This window comes from Condylura cristata, unplaced genomic scaffold (assembly GCF_000260355.1).
Source record: "Condylura cristata isolate star-nosed mole 26May11 unplaced genomic scaffold, ConCri1.0 scaffold00003, whole genome shotgun sequence".
Classification (NCBI taxonomy): domain Eukaryota; kingdom Metazoa; phylum Chordata; class Mammalia; order Eulipotyphla; family Talpidae; genus Condylura; species Condylura cristata.
Window position 1 is genome coordinate 6331827 of NW_004567104.1, and position 18728 is coordinate 6350554.

Genomic DNA, 18728 nt, shown 5'->3' on the forward strand with positions numbered 1-18728 from the left:
AAAAAAAAAAAAGGAGGGAGAGGGGGTCAATGTGATAGAAAAGACAATGTGTGTCTTAATCAGTTCAAGTTTTGGCCAAGTTGAGTACATAGATAAGAAAAGAATCGTATTTAGACTGTAAGGAACTACACTGTTGGCTGGGCAAATAAAAAGCAGTCATCTCCCCTTGTAAATGTAGTGATCTGAGCTCCAGTACTCTGCTAGTCACCTGAAATACAGTATTTCCAATCCATGCAAGTGTGAAAGATAAGCACTGTTACACGCCAAATAAAAAAATGAAGATTGAAGTTCAGAGGTAACTTGCCTGTTCAAAGACATTCTACTGGTAAACACCAGAGTTATATTTGAACTGTATCTGATGCCTCCCTCCTCTAGCCCTGTCTGTCTGTCTCTCTCTCTCTCTCCCTCTCTCAGGACATAAAGATATGAGCAGAATCCTTCTCAAAGCTTCAAAATTTACAAATTAGAATTAGTCCCCTTTTCTCTTCCTCCCATCTTCCAGTGTCATCAAATTCTTTGCTTTTGGGCCCATTCCAGCTATACTTTTCACTTTCCCACCTCCAGTCTACTTGAGTCACTGAAGCCTGATCTAGTACCCCAACTCTGAAAAAAAGAAAAAGTCAAGGTAAGTCTTCCAATCTACTAAGGTCTTAAAATGAAGACTTACAGATAATGAGCAATTTTCTCACATGGTCAAATACTGATTAGCTCGATTAACAGGGGCAATTAAAGGCAATGTGTGGAATCATACATATGTGTGGAATCATACAAATTTGTGTAAGTCATAAACCTTAACTGAATTAAACTTTTAAAAGTTATCTGGAAAGTTTTATCTTTAATTCAGGGAGTAGATTTTAGAACAGTTTTTAAAACTACTGAACGTGAAGAACATGTATGTTTACTCCATTTTTTAAAAGACAGAATTAAACAGTCTTGGGAAATATCACCTTTAGACTGCAAGATTCACTTTGTGAAAATGTCCACCTAATAGACAATACCTAATTTATAGCTGTAACTCCTAACTTTATGCTTGAAGATGAGTATAGCTAGTAGCTACCTTGCATGACCATGGAGCTTGGGTTGAAATCGCCAAAAGTCTATGAATCATTCTGTTGTAGGTTTACCATTAGTCAAAATCTGCCTCTTGACAACATATTTAAAAGTGCAATTAATCTGGCTATTTTATATATAAGGAAAAGCAGCCACAGATAAGTTAAATAACGTGTCTAAGGTCACAAAGCAAGGAACAAAGATAGCAAGCAATAAAATCCAAGTGCTCTGACTTCTCAGTCCTCATAGCCACTACATGTCATGAGCCACATATCACATGAGCACATTCATAAAGAAAGAAAACACCATTTAGAGGTATAAATCTACTATTTATTAAGTCTCTATTCTATGCCAGGCACTAGACACTGGAGATCAATGAATTTTAAAAAGAATTGCCCTGAGCTGCAGAAAAAAAAAATCCAAAAGCAGATCTAGGGTAGGCTGAAAACAAAGAAGCGAGCAGTTACAACACAGGATGTATTAATGCTCAAACTTGCTGGCTTGCTGGCTGTCCTTTGTTTCAGGGGAACACAATACCAAAATAAATAAATAAATAAATAAATAACTTAAATAACAATGTAACTTTTATAGGCAATGAACTTTTTTTTAATATTGAATGGTTGTAAAAAATAAAAAAAAACTATCTGGACAGGAACACTGAAAAACAACATTGTATAAACCTTTCCTTCATTGCTGGAAGACCAAAACCATTACAATGATCTAACACAATGCTTTAGGAATGAGGGGCTTCTGTCCCTACTTAAAAAAAAAAAAAAAAAAAAAAATCAAGTTGTTACACTCTCTCCCAAAGAGATTGCACAAGGTTATTGCCTACCTCTACCGGTTAGTTACACCCTCTCTTAATATGTTATGATACAGAATTAGGTTAATCAATAGCTCAATAGCCACACTGTGATCTTAAATTTAAATTATCACAGAAGATCCCTTCTCCAGAGTGAAGTCCTTAGATTTATACCAATTTGCCTATTTCCTTTGGGTTCTATTTAGGTACTATGAAAGACAGTAGCTACCCATAAAAAATAAATTATCTACTTCAAAATTTTACCATGACAAATCCGAGAAGAAGATGAAATACCTTACTTTAAACAGGGACTATGATGATAAAGGAATCTTACATGAGCAGTACCTATGTGCCAGGTATGTGTTGGGAGCTTGATAGGTATTATTTTATCTTCACAATACCCCTAAAGAAATAGGTCATTCTCCATTATATAAATAAGAAAAGCAAGGTTCAGGTCATACAAAATGTACAGGGCAAGAATTAAATTATATACTTAGGGTAAAGAAAATTAAATAATCTAAATGGCTTTCAAGCCCAGGAAGAATAGGTGAAACAGTTTTAAGATTTTTAGGGCAGTAGTTTGCAAATCTGATGGCACCTGGGGAAACTGCCAGGTGAGTTCCACCCAGAAAATTGCAATTTAATTGCCTTGTGATTGTAGTGGACAATCAAAGCTGAGAACCACTGTGTTGAGACATTGAGATTGGTGCATGGCCCATAGGAAAGATGGTAACATTTTTTTTTTTTAAATTGAGATCATGTTGGCTTACATGGCTTTTGGTATTTTGGAAATACAAAATCACCCCTTCAGGTGTAGTTACCACAGTGTATCCAGTATTAAAGTATCCACAGTCTGCCACCATAATCCCTTCATAATCCCTCAATCCCAGAGGGAAGTAGGATTATGGATACCTACCTCCCTACCTCCCTCTGGATATCTTAGTTCTACAATTTTCAAGGGTTAGTTTTTTTTTTTTTTTTTTTTTAAGTATGGCTTTATCTGACCCTTTGATTTCTCTATATTCTACATAAAGGTGACACCATTAAGATGGTCTTTCTCCTTTAAATTTATTTAATTTAGCAAAGTCCCTTCCAGCTCCATCCATGTTGCCATAAAGGGCGTAATATATCTTTTGACCACTGAGTGATATTCCATTGTGCATATACCACATCTTCTTGATCCACTCATCTGTTTGGGGGCACTTAATTTTCTCAAAAGGTTAAAAAAGGACCTACTATTAATTTTTAAAGGTAATATAAACACCACCCTGATCAAAGGTTGTTACTACCGCCTCTGCCACCAGTATGTGACCTGTGTCCCACTTCTCAGAATCATTAAGCTACAGTGTTTAAGAGAGAGGCAGATTGGCAGAGACACATTTTTTTTAGTGGAAAATGGTTTCCCATGTCACCCAACCCTTTTTCCTATTTTGGGACTTTTCTACCTCAAAATGCACTTACAGTTAACAATCTACTTTCCAAATTATCTTGGAAGTGGAACTAAATATGTTCACTTAAGTCATATTATAGAACCATAACTTTAAAACTTTCAATAGTCATTAAAGGGATGGAGGACACTTGTTCTTTAATCCAAGTTAGGTCACTAGCTCTCATACAACTGAGTAAGTCATAAGAATGGAGATGCTAAAAGCCCTAAAACCCACCTCTGCAGCATTACATGGATCTACTGAGTAAAATGTCATCTGCCTTTGAAAAAGGGGGGGGGAAGCTGCATTATCATTAGAAAATCTTCATTAAATGTCCTGCAGATATGAAATCCATGCTAAATACAACAGAAATAAATACATTAAAAATAAATAAATAAAAGCCTGTAGCCTTCTTGAGCAATAGTGCCTGGTACAAAATCGTACTGCAAGTATTGCAGCAGCACAATTCAAGAGGAAATGGCAAAAAGATAAATTAAGAAACAGACTTTAAGACTACTCAAACTAGATAAGACATCTCCTGCTACAAAGTAAATGCAGCTATTAATAGTCTGTATAACCTGGTTACCACTCCTCCCCTCCACTTCTGCCACCAAAAGAAGGCAAATCAAAGAAGAAACAATGATTTTCAAATGCAGTTACTGCAAATAAAAGCCATAATTCAGAAACCAGCCTCTCAGTCAACTCCTTTCACTGGCAGTTGAAGAAAATGACCTAATGAACAAAATATTATGCACTTTGGATTTCAAAAAGCTGAGAAATAGAAATGAAGCCTGGGGAAGTTGAAAGAAGTGAGAAGTGAGTAGAATTCATTTTTCACCACAATTAGAGTGACTTGCTTTTGTTTGTTGATTGAATAAAAACATACTGCTCTCTCCTGAGTGTCAGTGCCTGTAATGCGCTGGTGAACATGACAGCAACTGTTCTCCTGCACTATAAGACAAGGCACCAACTTAATGTGATCTGTGTAATTCACTATTTTAAGCGAAAGTCTTCTGCTTTACCACTAGTGGAGGCGGCTCTCTCCCCTGGTTGGGCAATAATGAAGTAGTTACAGAAAAGCTGCTGACACTTCCTAAACAAATGAGAAAATAAACATCCAAACTCACATTCCAACTAAAATTAATGGGTAATTTCTGCAAATTTAAGGAAACATAACTTGAACCTAAGTCTATCCAAACAGTTTTTCCTTTTTAACCAAGCAAAGCTCATGTATTTTCACTCCTCTAGCTATGTAGCGTCAGTAAGCTAAGAATACTCCCTTTTCTTCTAAATTGGGAAGAGTAAATAAGACCAAGCAATCAGTTGTGGATCATTTTCGTTCATTTAAAATTTTTCTTTTTACTACAAAACACCCAAAATAGCTGAAGTGATGAAAAGGCATCTGTTTTATATTTGAGTATACTACACTTGCACAAATATCCACCCAGCCTGCCGCTTCCTAGTAATAGAAAATAAATATATTTGCATTATCAGCAAAGCAGTCTGTCAACATTTTATTTCTCAGAGTTCTTTAATGTTATTATTTTGGGGGTGGGGTGGGATGAGAACTGTGTAAGTATTAAAAACTAACCACAATTTCAAGTAAACTCTTTCAAAAATAGTTTTAGGATGCCAGTTGTGCACTCAACAAGATCACATGGTGCTTACTTTGCAGTCATACATCATTTATGTTTCTGAAATTTACATGAAATGAGATTCTAAAACAGTACACAAGCTTTAAGTCTTCTTGCAGTTCTTGCTCAAGCAGTGTTTGTTGTGTCTGGCAACGTGAAAAACTGTCTCCCTGGACTCCTCAAGGCTAACTGTAAATTACACCCACACACTCCACCCCAGCTTTGGGGAGTGGGGGTTGAGGAAGAGTTATTCAGGAAAGCAAACAATTTTTCTTTAAAAAAATAATAATAAAACTTGCATGATGGTGAACAGCATTATGTGGACTTGTGGACTTCACCAACATTTCAGCCCCCTCTAGCCACTCTATTAAGTCCACCGAAAAAAAGAACTAAGAACTAGGAGCTTGATGTTCAACTGTACTGGGCCATTTGGCTAGGTTACTAAAACGCAACTTGGGGGAAAAAATATCAGTCTGAGAAACCTCTGCCAACCTCCTATTTCAGAGGCTACTGACAAAGCCAAACTGACGGTAAAGCAAAAACCTAGAAATGATGAAAGCAGGACACTCTGGTTGGGCAGCAGAGCAGTGGGAGGTTCTCTGGGCTGGTCGGCCTGACCGCAGCTGGGCCTCGACAAGTGCTGGGCTCCAGGGCTCCGCACCCCGCTGGCCAGCGCCTAACCTGGCCGCAGGCTGATGCCAGTTTCAAAAGGACCCGCGCGGAATGACGCGGGACGCTGGGGAAGTCATCTCCCCTGACACACCAGGGCCCCGGCCGCCCCACGGGGCTCGCCTCTGATGTCCCTGAGGGCCGGGTGCACGGCTGTGCCAACGGCTCCCCCCAGGCACTTTGCCAGCGGCCGGGAGGGAGGCGCGGGGCGAAGTTGGCCCCTGGCGCGCGCGTCCCGTTAACCGTACCTTGTAACTGGGCGGACAGGGACTCCTGGTGCTGCTGGTACTTGAGTGCTACCGCCTCGGCTTTCCGCAGCTGCGTCTGCAGCTCGTAGTACAGCATCGCTCCGTAGAGAAAGCCGAACACCACCGTCAGCAGCAGCAGCGTCTGGAAAATTCGCTTCTGCTTTCGGGAGCACATCCCGTTTCCCATAGTCCCGCTGGGACCCAGCGCCGCGGCAGCCCCTAGCCGCCGCGGTTCTTTCCTCCCCTTCCCGGGAGCGAGCGCCTCAGCAGCGGCCGCCACAGGAGGTGGCCGGACGCGGCATGAGCAGAGGACGCGAGACACAAAAGCCGGGCCGGAGGGGAAGTGGCGCCTGCTCAGCCCCCGCGCGCCGCGGGGCGCGCAGCCATCGACGCCGTCCGGGCCGCCGCCGCCAAACTTTTGCTAGGCGTGCTCCCCTCTAGTGCCCGGGCCGGAGAGGGGGCCCTCCGCATACTTCTGCACGCGCGGTCCTCGCGCGGGCCCCAGACGCCGCCGGTCGCTCCTGCCTCCTCCCCACTTTTTGGCCAGGCTGTCCCAGGCGGTGCTCCGAGTCCCGCCCAGCCGCTCCCGCCCCCTCGCGGCTGCTCCCACTGCGTGACTTTGTTGCCACCAAAAGGAGGGTTGCGCGCCCAACAAAGAGTCCCTGCTGCCCAGCGGAGCTTCCGCGCGCGACTCGCCTGAGTGGGTGCAGGCTGGGGGCCGGCTGTCTCCACCGGGGTGGAGGACAGCACCGGTGTCACTGAAGGGGCTGCCCCAGTCTCGGCCTCCACCGCCTCCCACCCAACTTACGTGTCACCACGGCCCCGCTATTCTGGCCAACGGGATTCCAAGAGGAAGTCCCATTCGGGATCCCCGCTCATTGGGCCGGTCGGAGCCTCCGCTCCCTCCCTTTGGGGAGGCTGTACGGGGCTCCATTGGACGCCAGTTTTGTCCATCCGACCCCAGTGCCGCGTCTTCCCTCCCTCTGCTGGGGCTGATTAGGGGCTAAGTGACCCGCGCTAGGCTGCACCCACGTGGAGTGTGGTTGGGTGGGAAACCAGGGGCGGGGAAGCTGGGGTTCGTGGGGGACAGTCTTATCTTGCGGCGTGAAGTGCGGTGCACACGTGTGTGTGTGTGTGTGTGTGTGTGTGTGTGTGTGTGTGTGTGACCCAGCACTCGGGACGCACGTGGGAGAGTAGTAGAGTGACTGTATGTGAAAGAGTGGACTGTATATGAAAGCGTACTCTATCGAGCTCCCTTTCTCTTATCCAGTGGGCAGATGCGGCAGGCACAAGGGATAGCTACATCGTCAACAAAATCTCATAGTGGATCGGATGCCTTGCCAACCGAGTCGTCCCCCATCTAGTTTACTAGCTCGGCTGCGTGTGAGCCCACAGATGGCAGGACACGAGTCGGGAGACTCAGGCACGCTAGATTTGCTTTTCAACTGTCCGCGTGGGTTGGGGAAATCAGCCTGTCTTTGGCAGAGAGGAAAGAGATGATCTCATCCAAACCCAGCCCAACCACCACCTCCCCACCACCGCTGCAAATAGAATAATTTAAAACACAAATCTTACGAGCTGACAAATGCATTTATTTTGTCTTTTGCATTTGTTTTATTGGTGGCAAAAAATACATTAGCCACATTTTTTCATTTCCAGTTCAAAGGCCAGCAAAGGTTCCCTATGTAAAAGCAAGTTAAACAAACCAAATAACCACAGACCTCTTCAAAGAAAATCCATGGTGCATTTGTTCTTTCTATGTAGTTAAGAGGCTAAATTGAGGTTAAGCACACATAATTTTGTGTCTGTACTTGACCTAAATTCTAAAGAAAATAAGTCATTTTTCAAATGCCTTTGTAGTGTAGTGGAATATATTACATACATATATATTACATATATTGCATACTTTTTAAGATATTCAACCCAAAATTTAGTTATCATCAAAAATGGCCAGTGAGTGTTCAAAATGAGGGTTAAATCTGTTTTGTCAAATACATCATACAGACAGTCCCTGTTGTAGAAATCTTTATAGGTGAACCCTGAAGTTAGAGAATGCTAAAATCACAAACAAAATGTTTGTGACATTTATGCCCGTGAAAATTAAATGTACTTTTAACAAATTCTTACAATAGTTTTAAAAATGCCCTTACAAATACACTGTCTCACTTATCATAGCCAGGTTTAGTCTTAGGCTTCCTTTCATAAATAAAGTTTATTAAGTAACTGATAGCTATAAGCCCTATTTCAAACAGAAAAAGTTAGTTCAGCCGGATTACAATTCAGATCAAAATCAGAATCCTTTTCCAGCTTTTTCATTAGTAGAAGCTAAGTTTTCATTATATTTAAACAAGTAGTAACATATTGATTATGGTCCATTAAAACTGAAAAAAAGAAAAAGATCTAAAACAGTTTCGGAGTATTGTTCTGTTGTATATCAAATGGTCTTACTTATGGAATCTACCACTGTTTAAATTTCCCTCTTTCATTCAGTCGCTTAGAAATTAAAACTAGATGATTACTGTGACCTTGTAAAGATTCTTCATAACTAAAAATTCCTTACTTTTGCAAGTGTACAATTTGCTGAACAAACTCTTTCTGCAAAATAAACTACCAAAACTGCTCTGAAGGAAGTGAAATATTATAGCAACAAGTCTGGCCCACTCTAGAACTGAAAATTATCCTAACCCCAAAGCAAAAACAGAAACTGTATAGAGGGTTGGAAAATTATTGTTGTATGCCATACTTAGTTGTATTTAGGAATCTTTGGAAATGCTTATGTTCCTGGAATATATGATTACTCATTTTGAACCTCTGATTTCCTTGCAAATGATTCCAGACTCCAAAGATTTTCTTTGCCTAAAGCTGCTGGCTGACTCTACAGAATATAATAAATGTAGGCCATAAAACACAGCTCAATATTTTAGTCATAAAATTTGAAGAGAACAAAAATTATTACCTGAACTTATCCATTACTTCAAATTCAAAAAGGGTATATAAAAGTACATAAAATCACTAATGGCAGTATCTTTATTATATTACTTTTCCAAGGTAGAGTATGCTGGTAGTTTCTTGAACATATCAATATAGAGCTTTTTCGAGGCCAATATTGAAGATGTTATCCAGGACTTAGAAACAAAATTTGCATAGTATTGCCTTTGGGTTGTGATTTTAATAGTTAAGCTATTTATATTGGTCTTGCTAGGTGTGTTACTAACTTTGTCTTATTTTTGCCTCTTTATCATTTTAAAAATAGTATTATATAGCTATATTTCCATACACTGTATAATTAATTAACAGTATATTACTTAAAAGTTACGAATCCTGAGTTATTTCAACAATTTAATATTTGGTTGTTAAGAAATTAAAGAGATTTTGATGCCTTACAGCTGAGGAGGGCTAAATTAAAATTGAGGACCTTAAAATTCTCTCCAGTTGTAGTGGATTTTATTACAATTTGTATGTTTTCAAAGCAGCCAAGGGCAAGAAAACCAATGTTGAGGAGTACAGCTAATCTCTAATTTTTAAAAATAGGTGACTTTAATGCTCTAGATTCTAGAATGATTTCCATTATGTTTATAATTTTCATTAAATGTCTTTATTATGAAAAGAATTTTTTTTTAATTTACAAGAGAAACAAACACCTAAGAAATAGAGAATTATTATTTTTTTAATTTGTAATTATATGTGGTGATGGGTGCAGACCAGATTTATTGTGGTGATCATCTCTTATTTTTCCTCTTTGGAAGCTTCATTCCTTACTTTTGCCTTTTTGCCACTTCATCCATTTGCTATCACTTAATTAGTTTCCACTGCTTGCCATCTTTACCTGACCTGTTTTGAAGGGTAAGGGAAGCTACATTAAGCTTCTGTTCTGTCATTTGGAGGGTTCTTTGCGATATGTTTTAAAACTCCTTTTCACCAGATTTTGCTAATGGCCTGGTGGTAATTGTTAGCAGATTAGCAAAGTAAGACCTTCTGTGGCTAAGCATGCAACAAAGAAATTGAAATTTGCTCAGTATGGATTGGTGCCTTTGCTTTGCTCTTTCCCTAAGCTGCCACTTTTATAACTTTGAGCTATTTAAGGGGGCAGAGGAGAGGGAAAAGTAAATTCTGTAGCCTTTATTTTGTTTTTCAGAATGAGAAACTTCACCATCAGCATTAATAATCAAGGCCTTTTGAATATAGACTGCTTTGAAAAGGGGTGAAATGATTCAGAAGTTCCAGCTTGCCACATTTGTAGCTGAAATAATGAAACAGAACTTCTTTAACATATGGATCTTCTCCAGCTACTTTCTATAGCAGGCCCATCTAGCATACCCTAGACTTTCCCTTAAGAAATAGTTTTGGTTCTTAAAATGGAAAAGAGGTGAGACTCAGAGGTGAGGTTAACGTCCCAAATCTTGCCTCTGTGTTTTCTTAGAGCTTTTCTACTGTCTGACTGCCTTCAGTAACTCAGTAGGAGAGACTCCAGAAGAGTAGAGAGATCACGGAGAGATCAGCAGCCAATGATATCTGCATTTAAAAGTCCACACCACCCAATGTTGAGTTAATTAGATTATTTTTTCTAAAGGATGTGCTTGGTTTATCCATTAATATTTTATAGAATTGACATTAAATTTTAATGTTTTATATGATAGGTATTTGTAGTAATTTCTTAATTGTCTCTAGACATGGCTGGTCATCCTTATGATATGTCCAATGTTAAGTCCCTGTTCAGAAATTCAACATTCAATTTCAGAACTATTACTAAAGGAAATCAGAACCTGCTCCCTAAACATGCTGTAGTATCCATCATGCTCTAGTTTCCATGAGCATTTTGAATCAAAACAAAGGATTGATTCAAAGGATTGATGCCCATGTTTTTACTTAAATATAAAGTAGAATAAACTTTCAAATTAAAGAGTTAGCTAATAAATTCAGCTCAACTTAAAATTGTGAAGTGGAAATATTTTTCTCATTTTAATGTGCTTCTCATTTTGTTTTTAGTTCAAGACTTCAATATCTGATAGCCAACACCCTAGCAATCCCTTTGGCTTCCCAGAATTCTTGTCTGTGACTATTCCTTTCACTTTCCACCACTCACACACATACATAAAAGTGTGGCTTTCCTTAAAAATGTGAACTAATCTAAAGCAAACTTCCTTGAAGAGAACAATCATTTCTGCCCTTTATTTTTGTTAAAGTAACCACTAATCATTGGAAAATAATTTGGGTAAATTAATAGGAAGACGTTAAGGAACATAGTCAAAGAACTGAACATTTCTTGCATATTATCTCAAAAAGCCTATTGTAAAGTTGAGCAATAGGTGTGGAGAGATGGGTGTGACTTCACTATTTAGTTCCTGATTCTCCTGCCCTACTGTAAAGAGACTTAGGCTCAATTAAAAGGAAACACAGATGCAAATGCCAGGGTACAGATCCATAAAAGTCACTATCATCCAAGCAGGCAAGAAGGGCAGAGCAGGCAAGCTGGGCAGTGGGCCAGGAGGTGGGGAGCACAATCTTCATTAACTCTATAGTCACAAACTGTGTGTAAGATCAAGAGTAAACCATTAACTATTAGGACATTTAATTCTCATCTGTAAATGGAAAAGACAATCCTTTCTGTCCTGCCTAGCTCAGAGAAAATAAGCCAACAGAGAGAGAAACAAACTTCAAATTTCATAGAGTAAAACTGAAGGCTGAAGTGGCATCTGTCATTGTCTTCCTAAATGCGTCTTTGTATTTCTGGAAACATACAGTTGATTTTTAAAATTTTGTTATTTTTTTTTTACCATGTTTAAAATAAAAATTCCAATAATAATTATCAATAGAGCTTCTTTCCTCTGATGTTGAAAAAGGTAAATCATGACGCCAAAACAAAGATATTTTCTCATGATACACTTAGTCAAGTCAGCTCTCTAATTCTTACATGATTTAGGGAGTAATATTTTTATAACTCTTTACTTTTCAACAATTTTGAAAAGTAATCACGGTGTACAAGGCACAGCATTGGGAGTAAAGTGGAAGGTAAGAGGTATATGATAGGTGAGCCATGGACTTTCTGCAAAAAGCTACCTATTTAGAAGCTAAATTGATGTTAAGTTGGAGGTTATATATAATCCATTGATAGGGCAGGGTAAGCAAAGACAGGACTCATACAATCAAGATATTTCTGCAGAAGTCCTCTTAGACAAGGCAAATGGTACAGATCAATCAGTAGAATCAGTTAACTTTGGGGGGAAAAAAAGTGACACATATGGACATGCAAATGTGCTTTCCTTGAATTCTGTTTTGATGCCAGGCCAAGGCCTTTGATTTGTACATGTATCTGTTGTTTATCAGAACTCAGCTATGTCTTCTATGCCACAGTACCACATTTAGATTAAGTTTCAGCTTCACCGAGTGGTGCAAGAACTTACAGACATAAGGCATTTTAAGGCGACTCAATGTGCTTTAGGCGTTTTTGTAGTTTTGTTCTAATATGTCTGCATTAGAAAGTGTTTTCTTTTTTCCCCTCAACTGCCACTTAATTAAACTGCAACTAGCCATTATAGAACTTTTCTAAAGCATTCATGTTAATTTTCATGGAAACAGCTCTTTTTCCACAAGTTTCATTTGTTTATATAAAATCACATAATTTAAACAGCAAATATAATTGCACACAGTTTTTAGGAAATTCCATTAGTCTCTGCTAAGCATATAGATCAGTAGGTAAGTTTGTACAGGTTAGCTGAAGACTTGTCCACGTGCCAGGAATCTTCTTCCCTGAAGTTCAGTGAGGGAGGGAAAGCTTTAGAGAGACAAGGGGAAAGAGACTTCTCTGATCCACTGAGTTTCTTAAGTGAAATGATGTGACTCTACTATACATTCAAATGACTAGATAAAAGAAGGAATTGCAATCAAAGAAAATGTATAAGAACCAAGTAACAAGGAGACCAAAGCTAGTGAGAAGAGATGCTTTAAAAAGTGAAGAGTTACTGCTAGAACTACAAAAAGACCTCAAACAAGGCTGCAGAGTTTACTGAGAAGCAGAATATTGCACTGGATTGGGGAATAAACAGACAACTGATACATAAGGAAGAAGAGTGAAAGGGTAGATTCTGCATTTGATAATTTTTAGAAGGAAGATAGATTGGGTGAAACCTGAGGAAGAAACTAATATGAAAAACATGTTTGTTTTGTAGGTTTGGGTTTGTTTTCTTTCTTTTTTGTTGTTTTTGTTTTTTGATTAACATATGCTTAAAAGTTTTTGGAAAGGAGCTAGGCAAGGACAAATTACAAAAGTGACACATTTGTATTCCAAAATTTATCACCTGGCATGAAATGTAGACACATTCTTTTCCTGAGCATCAGTTATTTATTTCTTTATTCATTCAGGCATCCATGTATTCTGTCCTTCATTGGTTTACAACTGTGAAGTTTAGAGAGATAGTATCTTCCCCTTCAGGTGTTGTCACTATAGTTCAACACCATTAAAGCACTCATAGTACACCATTGTGCACCCTTCCTATTTTGTTTTCATGTCACACCTCTCCTTCATCCTCTGGTAGCCTCAGCTTTACCTTCAGATTCCTAGGGTTTGTTATTACTTAGACTATAGCTGGCCCTTAGTTTTGTTTCTCTGTATTGCACATATAAGTGACACCATCCATTATTTGGCAAGGGTGTACATTTTTGATGGCTGAGTATTATTCCACTGTGTATGTATATACTATATCTTCCTGGATGACTCATCTATTTTGGTGCATTAAGATGTGTGAGGTGTTAGAGGATTCATCAGAGACAGAGTGAGGAGTATAACACACAAATCTACTGGAATATACAGCTGATAGGAGCCAGGCAGGAGAGAATTGCTGGGCCATGTGGGTCAGCAATGTGACCTACCAAAATCAAACTCCTACTGCAGTGGTTGGCAACAGCTTGATAGCACTGTGTCTTTAAGCCCTGCACTACCAGGGAGATCCACCAGTGTAGTTTTGATAGCAATTGCATGAAATCTGTATATTGCTATGACTAGGATGGCCTTTTTGACAATGTTGACTGACAATACTAATCCTTCTAATACATCAGAAAGGATTTTTTTCTTTTTCAATTTCATTGTGTATTCTTCTCTTAAAAATAAACTTCCTTTGTTAGATTTACTTCTAGTGTATGTGTAATTGTAAATGGGCTCATTTAAAAAAAAATCTTCCTCTTTTAGAGTATTGTTTTCTTATAGGAAAAGAACTGATGATTCTTTGTAGTGATTTTATAACCTGCCAATCTGCTATGCTAATTTATTTTTTAAATATTAATTAATTTGTGTATTGAAGAACTGGGGTATATGCCTGAGGTATGTGTGAGGGTGAGAGGATTCACCAGAAACAGAATGGGAAGCAGAACAGGTAGATGCACTGAAATACACTGTGAATGGGACCAGTGGGCAAGACAGGAGAGGTCTGCTCTGCCATATGTGGGCTAATTCCCTGACCAAGGATTAAACTCAGGGCATAGAAGAGATAACTCTGAGATTTGACCCCGCTGCCACCAGGGAGTCTCCAGCTAAACTAATACATCACTTAAATTAATATATCAGTGCAGTGTTTAGGTTCCTCTAGGTGTGTTATCATGAAACCTGAAGGTCATGACAGTTTAATCTCTTTTTTCTCAGTATGGATTCCTTTATCTCCTTGGCTAATTGCTCTTCCTAGACTTCCAATACTATGTTGAATAGTAGTGTTGGGAGAACATCCTTGTCTTGTATTAGAGCTTGGTGGGAATGCCTTCAGTTTTGAGCCACTGAAAGTGATGTTAACTATGGATTTGTTATATATGGCCTTCATTGTGTTAAGATATATCCCCGGGGCCCTCCCTGGTGGCACAACTGGTAAGATGCAGCATTGCAGGTCATGGCAGCCACTTCAGTCAAGTTCATCAATCTCAGGCCATGGAGGTGACCCACATGGCAGAGCAGACCTCTCCTGCCACACCCACTACTCCCTTCAGCAGTGTACTTCATCAATCTGCCTGTTCTGCTCCCCTCTCTGTCTTTGGTGAATCCTCTCCCTGTTCCTATACCTCTGGCTTGTACCCCAATTCTATATACATAAATAAATAAATCTTAAAAATAGATATATCCCCAGTTATCCCCAGTTAGTTCAGGGCATTCATTAAAAATTGATACTGAATTTACAAAAGGCTTTCTCAAGATATATCAATATGTCCATATGGATTTTATCTTTCCTTTTATTGATGTGGTAAATTATATTGATTGACTTTCAGATATGGAACCAAACTGTGTCCCTAGTACAAATCCCAATTTGTTGTGGGGTTATCCCTTTTAATGCCTTGTTTGATTTTGTTTGCTAAAATTTTGTTGAGGATTTTTGCACTACACTCATTAAGTGAATAAGTTTGTAGTTTTCTTTTTGTGTATGTTGTCTTTATGATTTTTGCATTAGAGCGATTTGTACCTCATAAAATGTGTTTGGAAATTTACTCCTTTCTCGGTTTTTTTATGGGTCTGAGGAAGATAGGAATTAGTTCATTTTTGAGGGTTTGGTAGAATACACTGTTGAAGCCATCTGGTCCTGTAGTTTTTATTTTCTTGATTTTTGATTGCTATTTCAATTCCCTTGCTTGTTATTAGTCTATTTTATTTATCTGTTTCTTCTCTATAAAATTTGTAATGATTTTATAATTCTAAGAATTTGTCTTCACCTTCTTAACTATTAAAGTTGTTAGCAAATAAATGTTCTTAGTAGTCATTTATTAACCTCTAGATTTCTGCAATGTTTGTTGTAACTTCCCTTTCATGTCTGATCCTATTTATTTGAACTTTCTCCCTATTTTGTTAGTGTACATCACTAGAGATTTGTTATTTTTCATAGAAACAGAATTTGGTATCATTAATCCTTTGCAGACAATATTTTATTTATTTCTACTTCATTTATTTCCCTCCTTATTTTTATTATGTCTTTTCTTCCCTTGGCTTTTCATTGTGTCTGTTTTTCTTCTCCTAGTTCCTCAGGGTGAGAAATAACGCTATTTATTTGAACTCTTTTTGTTTCTTGATGTAACCCTATATAGTTAAACAGTTCCCTATTTGTACTACTCTTTCTGTGTCCAATAAGTTCTGGAAGGTTATGTCCTCATTGCCTTTTGTCTTAAGGTATTTCTTTTTCCTTGATTTTCTTATTAACCCAGAAGTCTTTGGCAATGCATTTTTTTTTTATTTTCTATGTATGTGAATTTTTTCCTGTTTTTTTTTTTTTGTGGTTGATTTCTAATTTGATACTTCTATGGTCTGAGAAGATACATGACTTCTGTTTTTTCTATTTTTCGTTTCTTTTATTTTAAGATCTTTTAAATTTATTTCTGAATATAAGAACTGGATGTAGACCAGAGATACAGGGGTGAGGGTAAAATAATTTACCAGAGACAGAGTGGGGAGCAGAAAAGATGGATCTACTGAAATACATTGCTGAGGGGAGTAATTGGTTAGAAAGGAGAGATCTGCTGTGCCATGTGGGTCAGTTCCCTAGCTGGGAATGGGAAACAGGCTTCAATGTTTGGAGGCAGTTGATAGCACTGAGACTTTAATACCTGTATCACCAGGGAGGCCCCAATATTATGGTTTAAATTTTCATAACTTTGTTAATACTTGACTCAATATGTGATCAATTCTGGAGCACATCCCATATGCATTTTTTTAAAGGCTATTTAGGTTTCGGGGGGAGTTCAGTGCCCAATAAATGTCTAATATGTCTGCATGATTTAATTCTTTGTTGAAGGCTATTGTGTTCTTTTTTATTTTATGTCCAATTGATCTGTCCATTGGTGAGAATGAGTTGTTAAAGTCCCCTGGTATGAATATGTTTTTCCATTGTTTTCAGAGTTCATAGAAAATGCCTAAAATATTGTGGTGTTCCTTTGTGCAGTGAGTATATGTTAATGAGCATTATGCTTCCACTGGTATTGTTGATCCCTGTATCTTGTTAATGTCTTTTCAACTGGTGATCTATTTTTTTTCTGATATAAGTATGTCTGGCTCTGCCTTCCCTGGTGTTCTATTCACTTGCAGGATTGTTTTCCAACCCTTTAGTCTGAGTCTACATTTGCCTTTGGACCTCAGGTGTGTATTCTGGGACAGTAGAGATTTAGATTCTCTTTCCTTATCTAATCAGATATCCTGTGTCTTTTAACGGTGATTTTGTCATTTATTATATTTAGAGAGATAATTGATATAGGAAAGCCTGTTGTTGCTGTTGTTTTATCTTTAACTTTTTGGTTCTATTTTCTTGTTAATACTTATGTGTATGTCCCCTTCTTTGGTTTAGATATGAAAAGTCCTTTCAACAGTTATGGGGAATAGGGGTGGGAGAGGGCTAGTATTTAAAAACTCATTTGTTTCACTTTGTCTGAGACTGCTTTTTGTTCTCACTCATATCTGAAGGAAAGCCTTGCAGAATAGAATATTCTTGGCTGGAATAGTTTTATTTTAATTAAGTATGTCACTCTATTCTCTCCTTGCCTTTAGTATTTCCTCAGAGAAGTCTGATGTTAGTCTTTCTGGCAGCCTTTATGGGTTATTTGCTTCTTCCCCTTGATAGCTTCTGTTTTCTTTCTTTGTTTTGAACTCTTGGAAGTTTCTCTATTTGTCTTGGTACGGGTCTCATTTTGTTTAGATACTCTGGTGTTCTTTAGCTTCATGGATTTGCATATTTAGCTCTTTCAGGCTTACTGCTTTACTATTTCACTTCTTTAAAATTTTGCTTTTCCCTTCTCTGTTTCTTTTCCTTCTAGATCACCATTATTCTTATTTTCTCTCTCTGCAGGCCATCAGTTAATTCTTGAACTTTTTTTTCATTTTTCTTATTTTTTATCTTCTTATATGTTTGTGTGTGTGCATGTGTATGTATGAATTTTCACCTCCAAGTTCATTGATTAATCTTCCATTTGATTTATCCTTGTTTCATGGCTTAATCTAGATTATTTTTAATCTTCTTTATTATATTTTTCATCCCTCTTCTCCATTGTTCTCTTAATTAAAGCTTCAGCTTCAATTCTTTGGTTTTGATTTTCTTTCTTTACTTTTTTTCTTTAATTTTTTGTTTTGTTTTCTGTATTTTTTTGTATTTTTCTATGTTGTTTCTATATTCTTCCATTTTTGGCAATTTTGAATTATGTATCAAATAGTTTTGAATTTGATTCTGTATCTGACAGAAAGAACAGATCTTTCATTTCTTTGTAAGTGACTTCTGGAGGTTTGTTTCCTTTCTGTGTTGTAGTATTACCCTTTGGTCTCAGGTTGTCATTTGCTATGCATTTTCTTCTCCCTATTATTTGCTTTCTAGTCTGGTGCTGATATTAGAAGTGGTAGGCATTCATAACTCATACTCTGGTCACTGTAGTATGTAACTCTTCAGTGTCCAACCTGCTGAAATCTGTGCTGGTTTTTGCTGTACAAAGGATTATCCCACAACTATCTCTAGGGCTCTCCTTCAGACATGGATCCCTTGGGTTCTCTGCTTCATGTGCCACAAGCAGTGGAATCTAGGCCCAGCGATTGGCTATTTATAGCTGGCCTTCTCCTCCCACAAATGTTGGCTAGATATCGTGAGGAGCCCAGTTCCAGCTCATGAAGCTGATAATTGGCAATTGGTTGGTAGTGGCTGGGCTATCCCTGCTGACAATTATGAATTAGGAGCAATCCAGTCTCATTCATGAAGCTGGCAATAGGATGCTGAGCTCTAGAGACTGGTGATTAGATGTCAGGAGGGCCACCTGTAGCTGGTGGGCAGCTGCTGCTTTGCACTTCCTCATGCTGCTGGACATGAAAGCAGGGCATCTGCATTGGCAATGGCCCCTGGGCCGGGGCAGTATGGCTCTGGATGCAAGTGCCTGTGTTGGGTCTCACTCCTGTTGCTGATATTGA

The 18728-nt window shown here is 38.5% G+C and overlaps 1 protein-coding gene across 3 annotated transcripts in view; it reads right to left on the reverse strand.

Moving 5' to 3' along the window:
- The window catches only part of GOLIM4 (golgi integral membrane protein 4), a 79567-nt gene extending 73231 nt beyond the window's left edge, over positions 1 to 6336 (reverse strand). For 2 of the 3 annotated variants that reach the window (XM_012734491.1, XM_004674936.2), the window contains exon 1: positions 5831 to 6334. In XM_012734491.1, coding sequence (XP_012589945.1) covers positions 5831 to 6017 — 187 coding nt within the window. In that variant the 5' untranslated portion in view covers positions 6018 to 6334. Of the gene's footprint in view, positions 1 to 5830 lie in introns of all 3 variants that reach the window. The other variant, XM_012734486.1, reaches the window with a different exon arrangement.
- Positions 6337 to 18728: the final 12392 nt, after the last annotated feature.